At 35.4% G+C, this 15,870-nt stretch overlaps 1 protein-coding gene across 3 annotated transcripts; it reads right to left on the reverse strand.

The window, feature by feature from the left end:
- Positions 1-5,204: 5,204 nt before the first annotated feature.
- Positions 5,205-13,569, reverse strand: LOC120159316 (subtilisin-like protease SBT6.1). Of its 3 annotated transcripts, XR_005519338.1 has the most exons (11): positions 12,963-13,569; positions 12,752-12,880; positions 12,433-12,585; positions 12,003-12,119; positions 11,285-11,469; positions 10,252-10,515; positions 9,075-10,146; positions 8,480-8,962; positions 8,332-8,392; positions 8,083-8,238; positions 5,205-5,218 (listed from the first exon to the last, which is right to left on the reverse strand). XR_005519338.1 is itself a non-coding variant. In XM_039169934.1 (10 exons), the coding sequence occupies exons 1-10, from the start codon at positions 13,491-13,493 to the stop codon at positions 8,150-8,152; spliced, it is 3,084 nt and encodes a 1,027-aa protein (XP_039025865.1). In that variant the 5' UTR covers positions 13,494-13,569; the 3' UTR covers positions 7,960-8,149. The 3 variants fall into 3 exon arrangements, 2 of the variants coding, with proteins under 2 accessions (XP_039025865.1, XP_039025866.1); XM_039169934.1 differs by lacking the exon at positions 5,205-5,218 and having other exon boundaries at positions 7,960-8,238; XM_039169935.1 differs by lacking the exons at positions 5,205-5,218; positions 12,752-12,880; positions 12,963-13,569 and having other exon boundaries at positions 7,974-8,238; positions 12,003-12,129; positions 12,433-12,536.
- Between the last annotated feature and the right edge of the window lie 2,301 nt (positions 13,570-15,870).

The following is a 15,870-nucleotide window of genomic DNA, read 5'->3' on the forward strand; positions in this document are numbered from 1 at the left end:
AAACATCGTAAAACCCCGAGAATGTGTAGAGACTTCACTAGAGGCAGAGAATGATTAAAATACCATTAAGTAGCGAGTGAATAGAATGGAGCAGTGTATTAAATAACAATAACCTCATCTTAGTGAATCTATTTATGTTAAGGTATACCCAAGTTACCTTAGTTTTCCTAGTGGGGCTTTGTCAGTGCGCGAGGCATTTCAAGAGCTAGTGAGGGCGCGAGGCCCGAACACTCACGAGAAGTCAGTTAGTGATGTCAGTTTTGTGTGGCCTCTGGGCCTTAGGTATGCATGTATAGTCGTATTCGTCTAGTTCAGACGGTGACGATCGTCTAGTGGTATAGGATATCCGAAAACATCTGAAGCAGGTGCATGAGACACTTATATGACTAACTATGTTTTGAGGCCTTAACACTTATGAGGGGTGGTTTGCAGGTTTGAAGTCCTTACCCGGATACACCATAGTAAGTGTGCGAGGCACTTTGACGACTAATTTGGGCGCAAGGCCTAACACTCGCGAGGGGTGGGTTAGTCGAATGTGATATACACAGTTGCTAGTGCTTGATGGCTTTATGAGACCAAATACTAGTTAGTATTGCATATAGAAAATGCACAACAGAGTCATAGTAAGTGTGCGAGGCACTTTGACGACTAATTTGGGCGCAAGGCCTAACACTCGCGAGGGGTGGGTTAGTCGAATGTGATATACACAGTTGCTAGTGCTTGATGGCTTTATGAGACCAAATACTAGTTAGTATTGCATATAGAAAATGCACAACAGAGTCAGAGTCATTTAGATAATGCCGAGTTGAGTTATTATGAGTAGAGACCCGATAGTGGCGTACTCATGGCGAGGCCCTTGTCCGAGGACTAAGGGAAGCATGTGACCCTTATTTCAGTGAAAATCAGTTAAGCCTTAATAAGTAAGTAGCACTTGATCAAAATCATGTATGTGCCTACTGCTAAGTACCAAATCTTTAGAACACTTATATTTATGAAATTCCTGTGCTGCTCTAGATTAGCGATTATACTGCTAAGCTTTGTAAGCTTAGCCTTCGGATGTTTTCTGTTGGCAGGTTAGTAGCTGGAGCAGTTTATGGAGCACTGTCGCAGTAGGACTTCTAGCATCTCCTTTAGAGTATTGTACTGCAGCTTTAGTGAGTATATGTATTCATAGAACCTTTACTTATGTATTCGAGTTATAAACATCCAGATGTATTATTTAGATTTTAAATTATGTGTCATGGAGCTCTGGTTTGTAAAATGTTTTAATGACTGTTTTATATGTTCTATGATACCATAGAGTATGTTTTAAAAGAAAAAGAGCAGGTTTTGGAAATCAAGGGTTGCCTCGGTAGTCCAATGTGACACTTTAGGCCTATTCGGATATAGGGTGTTATAACGGGATTGTCGAAGGGTATTGGACGTTGTACGGTGCTAGATGTTGAATTATGTGGACTTTATATAGGTCTTTAGATGGCATGGGATTGCAATATTCGAAGGCTGATAGTGGAAACCGATAGCATGGAGGCAGTCAATATACTTCGTGGTGAGAAGGACAGAGAGAATGCACTATGATAGCCCCGCATATAATGGAGATGGTGAGGCGCGAATGATGTATTCAAATTTTTTATGTGCCAAGGGAAGCTAATCGAGCTGTTGATGGTATGGCGAGAATAGCTTAGAGGTTGCCTGAAGGCTTACGAATTTACAATCAGATTCCAGTAGAGATTCAAGACTGTTGTGAGGAAGATTCTAGCAATAGTCTAAGTAGTTGGAAACCTATGTATTTTCTTCTTAATAAAATAATAATAATATTATTATGTTACACGAATCAAGTAAACTCAATAGTTAAAGAGATCATTATTATTTTTAAAGGTTTCAAATTCAAGCATAACGTCTGAAGAAAAGATTATTTGTTTATTGTCAAATTATTGAATGTCTTTTGAACAAATATTATTTTAAAATCGTCTCACACTAATAAAAAATATATATTATGATGTCTTTTGGAAATAAATATTTAATTAGATTCGAGTGTACCGAATAATTACACTGTTATAATGTGTTTGAATAATAATAATTAACGTACGAATACCGTTAAATTAAGTATAATTATATTTTAGTAGATTTAGAAAACCCCTAAAAATCTAATTTTCTCTCATTGATATGTCGCTCATCTTTGTTGTTATTTTTTTGTCTTTGTTGATCGGCGTCAGCAACAACTTTAATATTTATTTATTTTTCTTTTATATATCGTATATTTATTGTCTTTTGTTTTTTAATTTTCAATAAGCATGCCTGTGTACACGTTTTCATCAGCCTTTATGACACGTTCTCTTATGCTTTTTGGCATGTTTTTAATTTCTTTGGTCGTTTTTTATTTATTTTTTTCTAAGGGTTGATTTGATATCGTCACGACTGTTCAAGATATCGCTTATTTGATATATTGTGACCTTCTCTGCTTTGGACTATCGGATTGGATTTGGATACTCGATTTGCTTTTGTGGATAACTTTTCACGATGCTCGAGTCTGATTTACGGTTTGTCGGTGGTCTTTCAATAGCTTGATCCCCTTCTGTGGTTCATTTGTCGATGCCATCAGATATGTTTGTATTTATCTTTGTTCAAGTTTCTTGGCTAGATTTAATCTTTCCTTATATTGTTCTTATGTGATCTTAAGTTAATAGTTTTGTTTCAATGATTATAGGAAGATTTCCTAATTATGTTCTTAATTTACGATTGTGATTGTAAATCTTTATTATAATTTGAGATATTTCCTATTTTGTGTAAAATTGGTTGCTTCTATAAAAAAGTATAATTATATTTGATTATTTAAATATATATTAAAAACCATAATTTCTTTTAATTACTCTCTCTTAAAATTATTAAGATGATAATTGCATTTTCATGCATTTACACCGTGATTACTATCTAAGCACGTCTTAAACATAATCTTGTTAATTATATAGACTTGGATGTGTTTAAGTCAACTAATCTAGATCGAGTTAATTTGAGTTATAAACTTTTATATCATTTTGAGTTGATTTTAATTTCAGCTTTAGTTCGTTTATTATTTCAGTTATACAAAGGGTGAGTAAAATTCAATTAGACTCGATTTTTTTTTTAAACTTTGAGTTATTAGAGTCAATTCGAATTATCAATTCGATTTTTGACTTCAAGTTGAGTTGAAATTTTAAATTTCCGAATCACTAAAAAATGGAAAATTTGACTATTTATTTTGATAATTTCACAATTTAGACTTTGATTTCCTTATTTTTAATTACTCATTTATTTTAAGTCAATTTTTATTAAATTTGAACCACGTGCTCGTAAACTATCATAAAATACATATGTACTCCCAATTCCTCTTTTTCATAACAAATTTTTTATTTTTCAATTTAGTTCCCTAACTTTCATAGTTTCTTTATTTCTTCAATTCATCATTCATTTTAAGTCTTTTTTTTATCAGATTTGAACCATATGCTCCAATACCGCTATAGAATACCTATATAAATTCAATTCATTTTCCCTAAAAATGTACCTTTTTATTTAATCCTTTAACTTTGCATTTTATTCAATTTAATCTTTTGACTACAATTGTTTACAAATTCTTTCTTCCCATTAATTCCTTGACTCTTTTATACTCTCATCAATTACTTCAAAATATAATATTAAATAACATTATAATGTGGAAAGAATATGATATATATAATGTACCTTTTTATTTAATTCCTCAACTTTGCATTTTATTCAATTTAGTCTTTTGATTACAATTGTTTACAAACTCTTTTTTCCTATCAATTCCTTGACTCTTTTATACTTTCATCAATTCTTTCAAAATATAATATTAATATGTACCATATATAGTTAAAGAAAGACAAAAAATTGAAATCGATATGTGCCATAATAATATCAGTAATTACAATTAAATTTGTATAAAAACTCAAATAACTCGACTCGATTCGAAAAAATTTGAAGTTAATTTCAACTTATAAGATGTGATTCATCAACTCGAATCTCAAAATTTTTTAACTCAACTCAATCGAACGCTCACACTTAAAGCTACATTAGAACTAGTGTTGCACATAATTCGGATTTCAATCCGATCCGGATCGGTTTTTATCCGATCCGGTTTTTTCCCATAGAAAAAAACCGGTTTATAAAATAACCGGTTCGGTTTCTAACCGGTTTGGAGGGCCGGATATCCTAACCGGTGTAACCGGTTTCGGTTTTAAAAAAACCGGTTTTTTTAAAAAACCGGTTATAAAAAAACCGATTTTAATATTCCAGATTGCTCATAGGGAACCGATTCCCCCCCAAGGGGGTACCGATTCCTCACTGAATGGTTTGGCTCCGAGATTTCCAGAATGCTCGGAGGGAACCGATTCCCCCATAGGGGTACCGATTCCCCCCTATTCAACGGTCGAAATATTTGAATTTTACACTTAGGGAACCGATTCTCTATGAGAGGGTACCGATTCCCCCACGCTCTAAGCATTTTTATTAAATGTTTTCACACTTAAACGGCTATATTATCTTCATTAATTATCACTAACGTTCAGAAGTGATTCAAGGTGTATTTAAGCAAGCTTAGAAGTCATTGATCAAAGACAAGAAACATCAAGCAACTAGAATCAAAAGAGAATCAAAGAGAAAGCATCAAACCTCAAGTTCGATAAATTCAAATACTTAATTGAAATACTTAATTAACTCAACATAATTGAAATACTTAAATACTTCCAAGTTTGATAAATTCAAATACTTAAAAACTTCCAAGTTCGATAAATTCAAATACTTAAAAACTTCAAGTTCGATAATTGAAACAAAGTTTACGATAATTGAAATAAAGTTATAAAATAAACTACATTGCCATCTCTTCTTCATCATCTTCGCCTTCTTCGTTTGGAGGGGATATTCCAAGTTCGACTTCTTCAATGTGTAAGTTTGCTTCCAAATCGGCATCAATTGCATCTTCTAGGGTGGTGATATGTTGCTTACGAGCCGCTCTATCCAAATAATCCTTTAAACAAATGCATACTTCCACCGACTCGGGACTTAGTCTTGATCTCCGTTGTGATATAACCCTGCCACTAACAGAAAAAGCGGATTCCGAAGCTACCGTAGAAGCTTGGACGGTTAGTAAATCACGGGCCATGGCGGCTAGAATCGGAAATTGTGCTTCCTTTTCTTTCCACCAAGCCAAAATATCCAAACTTTCAAACTCTTCAAATGTCATTTTTGATAGAAAATCGCATGACATGTAATTTCCCAACTCGCTACTTGGGGTGGTAGTACGTGATCGTTTGGATTGAAAATTTACAAGAGTGTTAAAAAGATTCAAATTTATGTTACTTGGACGTCTACTAGATGATTCTGCATTCATTCTCATTTGATCGTGTATTACACTACTTGATCCGTATTTAGTTAAATAAATTGCAAACATGTCTCGAAAACATTTGTTAAAATAATTTATTTGGTTTTGGACAAAGTTGGGTTCATCATCAGTTAGATTAAAAGCAAACGCAATTTGTTCAATTAGTGTTTCAACCCCACCAACATTTAACGTTGGGTTTAAAGCGGCGGCACAAGTAAAAATGGGGGGAATCTCCTTAAAATATTTTAAAAGTTTTTCCTTCATTGCAAAGCCAATTTCTTGAAAAACTTCGGTTTCAAATTCAAAGTCATTTAGTCGGGTAGCCAACAAAAATATTTGATTAAGAACCAACGGGCTAATAGGGTAATAAACACCGGATAAAAAAGTTGTTGCATTTTTTAAAACCTCAAGCAAATCGGTTATTTTGGCTATAGTTTCCCAACTCGAATCCGGATAAATGTCTGGGACATGACCCCTCTCGAAAAGCCGATCGTGAAATGTTTGCAATGTTTCCCTTTGCCTTAAGGCAGTATGCATCATCATCCAAGTTGAGTTCCAACGAGTTGGACAATCCAAATTAGGACCCAAAGCTTTTTTATTAACAGACTTACAAAATCGTTTATAATCATTTAGTCTTTTGTTGTTGTTACAAAGAATCGATTTTATCATTGTTTTAAATTCTAATCTAATTGGCTCAATAACCTCCAAACCGGCTTGCACGGATAAATTAATTATGTGTGCAACGCAACGGGTATGAAAAAACGCACCGTCTAAAATCGGTGAAAGTAATATTTTCAATCTTGGAACCGCGTTTGTATTATTCGATGCATTATCAAAGGATATAGAAAAAACTTTATTTTCTAATTTATAAAGACAAATTACCCGTTTTAAAAGTGTAAATAAATTAGCACCGGTATGCGGCTCACCGAATAATTCAAACGCGATTGTTCTTTTCATCATTTGCCAATTATCTTGATCTAACCAATGTGACGTAACGGCTAAAAAAGAATTTCCGATATTATGAGGGGAACTCCAAACGTCACATGTAAGCGACACACCATAACTGTGTTCTTGGAATCCTAAAATCATTTTTTCCCTCGCCGTACGCCACATTTTTATAGCATCTCTTCTAAGGGTAGTACGACTTACTTGAGTATAACGTGGTTGCATTAGTTGTTGAATTGTTGTCGTGAAATCTTCATCATCAAAATGGTCGAACGGCAATGCTTTTGTAATCACGAACTTTGTAAACGCTTCTCGTAATTTTTCGTTGTCGTAAACAAAAACACCACCTTGCGGTGTAAGATTCGATTGACTAGGATCCGATCTTGAGCGAAGTGCCTTGCATGATTTTGTCAAATGGTTCTTCAACGTTGTGTTTCCTTCCGATGCAAGAAACTTTAGACAAAGTTTACAACGCGCCCTCCTCGAGCCATTTGACATCTCACATAAATCGTAGTGATCCCAAATATCTTTGTTTCGAGTGTGTTCGATCACTCTCACGACTTCAAGGTTTCCCCCGACGGAAGAATCAACAGTGTTACTCATGATGAATAAAAAATTACAAAACTAAGATTTGAGAGATGTTTAAGTGTTGTGTAATAAGATTTGAGAAAGTTGTAATCAACCAAATACATCCCCAACCTATTTATACATGTTTAGGATGGTAAAATAGTAATTTTTTAAAGAAAAAAACGGTCACAAACGGCTATATTAACGGCTAGTTTTTTAAACCCATACCAGTTTTTTTTTCGGATAAAAACCGGTTTTTTAACCGGTTTTTTTCAAACCGGTTTTTTATCCGGTTAAAAAACCGATCTGAGTTTTTTTCTCCAAACCGGTTAAAATAACCGGTTTAAAAAAATCCGATCCGGTTAAAAAAAAACCGGTTTTTCCCAAAACCGGTTTCGGATATTTTTTTCGGATATTCGGATTTTTTGTGCACCCCTAATTAGAACCTCAGATTTTTCAGATCAAGGTTTCATAATCGGGATTACTTTGAGTTAGAATTAAAAAGGTCAATATCTTCATACAACTGTTACTCTAATGAAAGTTTATTTGGATTTATAATTTTAGCTTAAGAATCATCTCACTAATGTAAGTTGGTTGTGCAAGACCCACAAAAGATCCTTTGAATCCGAATAACATAGATACCATAGTTTTAGAACTAATAATTTACTTCTTCCATGTTCCATTCATTGTTACTGACCCAAAATTTGTAACCGAACAGAGAGTAGGGACACTTAAGAAGAAGATGCATCATCGTCTGATCTTAGTGAAGGGACAAAACCTGGACATAGCAACAATACCTGTACATAGAAGAGTCAATGAGGATGGCATTGGACACTGGTGCTAGTCGAGAGCACTGCAAGCCGAGCGGAGAATAAGGTTCGAACCCTTCTGGGCTCGACTAGTAAGCCGAGCGGAGCACGAGGTTCAAACCCTTCCGGGCTCAACTAGTAAACAATGGATACAATTTGGTTGATTCTTTTATTTGTAGCTTAAATGCTAATATCAGATTTGCTCCTCCTTTCATTTGTAGTTAAATCTTCCCTGTCAATGTACTTGAATTGAAGCTTAACATACAGTCTTTTCCTTCTTTCATTTCCATTACACAGACAAACACACAGAGATACAAGCCGTGAAAATTGTTACTAAACTGCATGTATGAGTTCAAGATTACCTTGTGTGGTGCCTGCTGATGTCAAAACTGTAAACAGTACATTAGCAAATTTATGAGAAGATAAAACCTAGCTTCAAAAAAAACCTACCCCTTAACTATAGATTAGCTGACCAAGCAGAGCTGGATCGCCTCCGTCTCCTTCGTTTTTGTCGAATCCGCCAAATGCTCAAGAACAGTACAATGCCTGAAGAACAGAAGAGACATTAATCTAATACTAGTCCAAAAAAAGCAAGAAGCTATATATGCGTGTATATGTATATATAAGACGTTCACCAACCTGTAATTGCAACTACTACAGGTATAAGCCACTGACTAGCAACTAGTTCCGGCATATCCAGCTGCGAAAATGAGAGGTAAGTTTATGAGTCTTTAGATTCAAGATATAAAAAGAATGGATCTGTTAGGCCAAATCTTCTGCTTCTTACCTCGCCCAAGTACCTGTTTCCGAAAGAATTGTCCTTATTTCTCTCTGTAAACTTGGAATGCCTAGATTTCATGGTATCAACAGTTGAATTTAAGCCTCCCCCCAAATCAATAACAGGATAGCCTGGTAGTTTTCTGTTTCTTCCCCTAATGTGTAAATTGTAACCTTTAGTTCCCCATACTTCAAATCTAGAGTCGCACCGACAGATTAAGTCCTTTCCAATCACAGCAGAATAGAGAGAGAAATTTACGTCAGTTCTTCTAGACGATAAGTGGTTGTCATCTTCATACAATGGCGTATCTTGCTTAGCAGACTTCGAGAAAAGCACATGATCCTTAATATTTGAACCAGTGAAATCCAGTATTTTTCTTAGAAGCCGGTAGCAATTGGTAACCATATGGCTGCTGTCTAAGCAGTTGGAGTCTCCATATACAGCAACGCGACCTTCACCGACTTCTAGCAATCCAAGGATAGGTGAGTCTGCCTGCATATGCCAATAGATGGACATAAATTTCAATTTTTGCAAACCATTGATTATTAAAAGAGAAAACGTCACATCTACCGAAATAACTTAAAGACCATCTATGTTTAATCACCTTGTTCATGCCAGAATTCAGCAACAAATTTTGAGTGGCCCCACTTTCCGAGCTATCCAAAAAAGGAAAGCTATGTACATACCCACCTCTCGGAAACCTCAATATATCTGTACCAGATGCATATCGACTCTGTTCATCATCAATAGTAAAATCGCCATTCAGTATCTTATCCCCGAAAGCTATCCCGAATGGAGCCAAAAGATCATTTAGTGCTGGAATATTTGCACCTCCAGTTACTGGTGTCCACCAACTCCTTGTGTTGTCATCGAAAAATCTCATTTTCACCATTGTGTCGACATTATACCACTCAGCGAAAACAGCCAATCCCAACCCAGTATTAATGACATCATCCCTGAGCTTTTCAATCTCTTCTTGGAAGTACTCATCCTCAAGATCAACCATTAAAAGAGTCCCGTATTGGCTAGCATCAAAACATGTTAGAGGAGAACCAAGCGTCTCAACAAAATAGCCAGCATCTCGTAACATGTTGAACATAATGTGAAAATTTGTATGCAGGTGATCCCCGTGCCAATCAAGAATGTCATTCCGCACATCCAATGAGTCTCTTGGAATATATCCAGGAGGATATTTAATACTGTGAAACTGATCCCATAAAACCCGTTTTGATCGTGGAGGAATTGAAACCACATTCAATTTCAACTTAAGAATGCAAATACTACTTCGGGCAGCCCTCTCTCCTTGAGCTGGAGGACTGTATATCCTAACAGTTACATTACCTTCAATCACTCCGGAAAAATGTGCACCTTCTGCCTTAATTTGCATGTGCAGTGCTAAGTAACCAGTCCAAGGCCAGATAATTTCTGAATAAGTAAAGCGAATACTTAGAAGATTTCCTTCCTCATTTGAAGGATACCATGTCGGTGGACTCTGAACATAGCCAATGACACCCATTCCATTCAGCACAGTAGCATTGAATACCACAGGCATGGCACCAGCATAAAGTGGCTGCCGACAAAAGGGCCAGGAATATGGACAATCTGTATAATCAAGAACGCTAGGAAATATGCTTGCTCGAGGTTGGTAACCCTTGAGGATTTCATAGGATTCTAATCTGAAAAAGAAATAAAAATAATCAATTATTTACATACTACATAGATTCAAAAAGATATTATTCTGAATATTCAAAGGGAGAAGCCCCATGAATGGGTGAACTTACAGATCTACCCTCCCTGCACCCTGTTCATACATGTTAGGACCAGCAAGCTTAGCAGCACCCTCAACTAGTGCTTGTTTCATGCTTGCAGGATTCAGAATCTCCTTTCGTTTGTTCTCAGGAATGACACTAACAAGCAGGCATACCACACCAGCAACCACAGGACTTGCCACACTAGTGCCTGATAGGGTTTTACATCCAGTACTGATCTTAGATCCCATAATTTCCCGTCCATAAGCCACAACATCTGGTTTGACACGACCGTAACTGCGAAGGGGATTAACCAAGTTAAATCTCCATGTGTTAATCATAGAGAAAAGGAAAAATAGCCAACATGAGAACGAGAATTGGAAGACTTTTGATAGAATTGTTGATTTTAGGGATTTACTATTTTAAATAATTTATTCTTTCATCTTATGAATTCATATTAGAATACTTAATTTCCTTAAAATGTTTACTATTTCCTTGTTCAAGAACTCTAATTCTTGGTCACCAAGGATTATAAACCCTACGAATATGTAATGCTCTTGACTATTTCTCTCAAGCAATAAAATATACTCCACAAAAAGCCTTTTGGCAAATGTTTGAAGGTTGATCCCTTCGAAGTGATCAAAATTTACTTTTTCTTGTTAATTTTCCCAATCCCCTTCTGATAAAACCCTAGGTTCTTATCAACTTTATAGGATCAGTAATGAGAAGGGGTAAGTTACATATGGTAATCCCTAGACCTGAACACTTTAAGATAAAAAATTGTAGCAGAAGGCTTGCACTGATAAGAAATTCCAAGTCAACAATGCAAATGCAGCCTGAGCAAATTAAACTGAGTCAAGAACCAAGAGAGACACTCTTGCTTTTTTTCGTTCTTTCTTAAAATGAGAACGTGATTATGGGTTGGAAAAGTTAGTGCATTAAAAAGAAAGAGAAGAAAAGGAAGAGAGGCACAAATATAACATACTTATTTAATGATTCAAAACCAAGTAGGATAAGGACAAAATACTAAATATGGTTAATCTTGTAGAATAGAAGGATATGCTACCCATGAGGAATTTCCCAAGTACTCATGCCACGTGAAGAAAATGAAGCTATGTGGTCACTATAGTCGATGCCACCAACACCGATAACATCACTTTGGTCAGCAGGATTGTTTAAAGTGCCATAAAGTGGCCCATCATTTCCGATAGCTGATACCATAATAATATTATTGGCTGTTATTTCCCAAACCTGAAGATCCATAAAGCAACAAATATCAACCGAAACGTCTTCAGATGCATAATATTTAAGAGAGAGAGAGAGAGAGAGAGAGAAGAAGAAGAAGAACATATGGTAAAGTGTATGTGTACATAAATATTGCAAGTTTCACCACCAAAGTGGGTAAACCACAAGTGGCCCTTCCTTATTTGGAAATTAATGTACAAATAAGACAAGCAATCTCCTTCAAAATGTAAAGTATTAGAAGAGAAACTAAAACTTGAATGATAATTTAAGAGAGGTATAGATTTATGGGTGCAAGTACATGGATTAAACACAGACAAAAAATCTTGCAGAAAAATTCAACAAACTTAAATAAAGAATTAAAGCATTATGATTGAAGCATTTCCATGTGCTAGAAAAGCTAGCCAAAGTCAAAAAACATCCAAAATAGCGAAACAGAAAACCAACATTTTTATTTGAAATTTTGCAGTTGCAAAACAAAAAATATAAAATGATGTTTGACACATAAGCCTCAGTAGATCCACAGGCCACGGGAGTGGTACCTTCTCCACAAATGGGAGATCCAAGTAATCCGGTCCACCAATGCTCAAGTTTAGCACGTCCATGTTGGTTGCAATAGCATAGTTGAAAGCATCAAGGAACCAGGATGTATATGACACCTGCAATAAGCTGAGGACAAAATTCTCACAATCGAACCAAACGTTATAGAATAAATCAAATGTTAAAAGAAAATTCTAGGGTATTGTCATTATCTGTTTCTCAGCTGAAATGTCTTGTAATTCTATTATTCTAGTAATAAGCAATTCAAAAGAGCTTCAGATATCTGTCGTTCATCCTAGTCATTTTCAAACAGACAAGTATATAGATTGCAGAAGAAACAAGGAGACACAAAAGGTGAGATTTTTAAGGGTCAGGGGCCAACTTCCAATCACAACACAAAATAAAGAAAAATTTAATACCAACATGCGTTACCTGTGCATCAGTGAAAACTCGAAAAGCATAAATCTCAGTATCCGGTGCAAAACCAAGACATTCTGCATCTTCACCAGCGATAACACCAGCCACAAAGGTCCCATGTCCGAGATTATCATTCAAAGTATCCTCGTTAGTCCAATTAGTACGTTCCTGAAAAGTTTGATCCATTAGTGAATATTAAAGTTCCCAATTGAAAGCCACACTATTAGCTCGGTAAAACAAGATTGGTCGTCAATGTCAAACTACTTTAACAAACTTCATCGATACCAAAGTTTGCTTTCTAAAGAACAGCATTTTACCACTTACATATATATACCTTAATGTTTCGAAAATGAGGATGATCAGAGCGTATTCCGGTATCGAAAATAGCCATTTTGACTTTAGCACCAGTATACCCTTTTCGCCAAAGGGCATCTGCTCCGAACTGGGAAGTAACTTGAGACCTCTGCAATGACAACATAAGTATTCCATATCTTTCTTCTGTAAAATTCTCGTGAAAATAAAATTTCAACTTTGGGGGAATTTACCTGCATCAAAAGATGGCGACTCCAATTAATCGATGAATTACTTAAACCCGAAACGTGGAAATGCTTTTCTTCACTAAAGGACATCGAAGTAAAAATCTTTCCGGGTCGTTTTTGCCCATTCTTAAAAGCACCACCAGCAAGTAGTCCCCTGTTATAGCTCATATCAACATTCACATCTTTAACAAATCTCAGATTCTCAATTTCCTCGACCACGGCTTCTTTCACTGAATCCTCAATCGAAAGCAGCCCGAAATCAGTGGGTAACTTAGCAGCCGGGTTGCGCCTCTCGATCCAGTCCCAGCCATCGGATCGAAGGCTGGATTCCAAGTAGGAACGATGATCGGACGCCGATTTGTAGTCGGTGAACCGGATTAGGTAGTTGTTACGGGTGGTTCGGTTGTGGGTACAGTTACGGGCTAGGGTTTGGTTCCGGGTCGGGTTGAAGGAGGGTTTAAAATGGAGGAAGGCGAGGGAGAGAAGAAGAAGGAAGAGGGGGGATTTGAGAGGGAAGGAGGGTTGAATTGTGATCATGGTGATGACAGAGCTTAATTTTGGCGCGAAAATCCCTTCATGGGATAAAGAAAAGAGGAAATCTTTCTATGGCTTTGTGTCGTCGATCTAAAATGGAGAACACGAACGAAATTTTTAGATTCTAATGCCACGTGGACTGAAAACCCTAAGACGAAGTAGGTGACGTTGCCTTTTTTTTTTTTACATATATATAATGATAGAATATTTGTATAAATAATTATTTTATTTCTCACTTTTATTTATTCAAAATATCAACTTTTAACATTTTAATTTTTGGTTAAATAAATTTGTTTTAGATGAAAATCATTAATTATTAACGGTCAATATATGTTACTGTAATATTTTCACATGTATTTAATTAATGGTGTGACATATATCATGTCATCACTTTGGGTGATATATCACATGTAATGTCATAAATTTAGATAATATATCATGTCGTTTGGTTATTATTTTCGTTTATTTTTTCTCAGAACTAGATTTGACATCGTAACGATTGATTAAGGTGTTGCTTATTTGTTATCATGTTGATCTTCCTTGCTTTGGATCATTGGATTGAATTTGGATACACAATTTATGTTCGTAGATAGTTTTCTCACGTCGCTTGATTCTAATTTGCGATTTGTTAGTGATTTTTCAATAGCTTGATATTCTTTTATGGTTTGTTTTCCAATGCAATAAAGTAATATCCCAAAAATTTGGTTAGTGACCAAAATGAATAAATTGAAAGTTTAGTGGCAAAGTATAAACATAGAAAAAGTTTATGGATTAATTTGTAATTTTAAAAGGTTATGTATATTAGTTTTGTAAATGAATAGTTAAATCAAGTTGGAAGTCATGTCTAAGACACCATTATACATTCGACCCTATGAAGAAAATTAGAAAGAAAATTGTGAATTTTTTTAAGGTTTGACATGATGAATGGATGATTGTACAAGCTTTAGAATGTTGTTTGGATCAATTCAGAAGCATGAAAAAGGTTAAGGGACCAATTCAAAATGTGTAGGAATAATGGATTTGTTGTGGAAATTGATTTGCAATTGATGTACAATGCTTAAATGAATTGATGGAAGCTTAATTCAAGGTTAAATGGAAAGAGACCATTTTGAATATTATGAAAATATTAGGATAAATTCCAAAAAGAATTCATGTTGATAGTTAAATTGTGAAATTGAAAAAATGGTTATGTAAATTGTTCTTTGATTTGGATATTGAGAGAATTGAAGTTATAATATGAAGTAATGATGGAATTTTGAAGTGTTAAGGCTGATATGGATCTTATGAAATAGAATAAGGATCTTATGAAATAGAATAAGGATCTTATGAAATTGAAAGTTTTTTTTTTTGAAATTCTCTACCCTTATACGCATATGTTAATAAGTTATTAACATGTACTTTAAAATGTATGTGTTCTGTTGTAATACCCACAGACCGATACAGGTGACCCGATCCGATCTGAGGTGTCACATTAAGGTCACTGGAGTGGCCCACTGTAAAAATCTCGGATTACAGCGTGTAAAATCGTAAAACAATTTATATTTTAAAAGTATAATTTAACAATATCTATAATAAAACAGGTTTTCAGACCCGGATGTAGAAACAAAATACAATCTACATGTCCTCTAATCACATGCACCGTACTCCGCAAACAACGCCGGCATAACTCCTTTATTGATGTTGGTAGCTACGTTGGTTCAATCCTTTAAACCTGAAATGATGAGTAAACGAGTGAGCTTTGGGAAGCTCAATAATACAGAACTACCAAGCGATGCTGAAGGAAATGCATATAAATGGAAAGTAATAAAATTTCCTTGTTGATTTTAGACGTCTACATGTTTTTTGGGATGAACCGAGGTTCCACTATTATTTCTTTGAGTAAAAGACATCAATATTTCAGTTTAGAGGAAACATTCAGAGAACCAAGTTTTTCAGGAGATCGGAATAGGATGTCTAGTGTGTTCCAACAAAATAGAGTAACGTATATAGATCCTTTAAAAATGTTTTTAGTTTAACACATATTTTAAAAAAACACAGTAATATTCTCCAACTGAACACCATTTATAGTTCCTCAGAATTGCATCCATAAGGACTTACCCTAAGCACATAGCAAAAGAGCCACCCTAAGGGAGTACCTTGGGGCTTATGGGCCTACCCAAGGGTCTCCTTAGGTCCGTAAGGATTTACTAGCTTGATCAGAGCTAAACCTCCATACTCCAGAATCCTACTTGTCGTAACCGGTTTTCGCCCGGGCACGAATATTTTTGTTCTTTGGCACGACATTCTCAAATTTCAGGCAATACCTATGACATCTGATACTCCAGTATTACAATCATCATTCTCTATTTCCTCCAATTGAGAGCGCTCCAATTTAAATTCA

This window comes from Hibiscus syriacus, unplaced genomic scaffold (genome assembly GCF_006381635.1).
Source record: "Hibiscus syriacus cultivar Baekdansim isolate YM2019G1 unplaced genomic scaffold, ASM638163v2 tig00111356_pilon, whole genome shotgun sequence".
Taxonomy (NCBI): Eukaryota; Viridiplantae; Streptophyta; class Magnoliopsida; order Malvales; family Malvaceae; genus Hibiscus; species Hibiscus syriacus.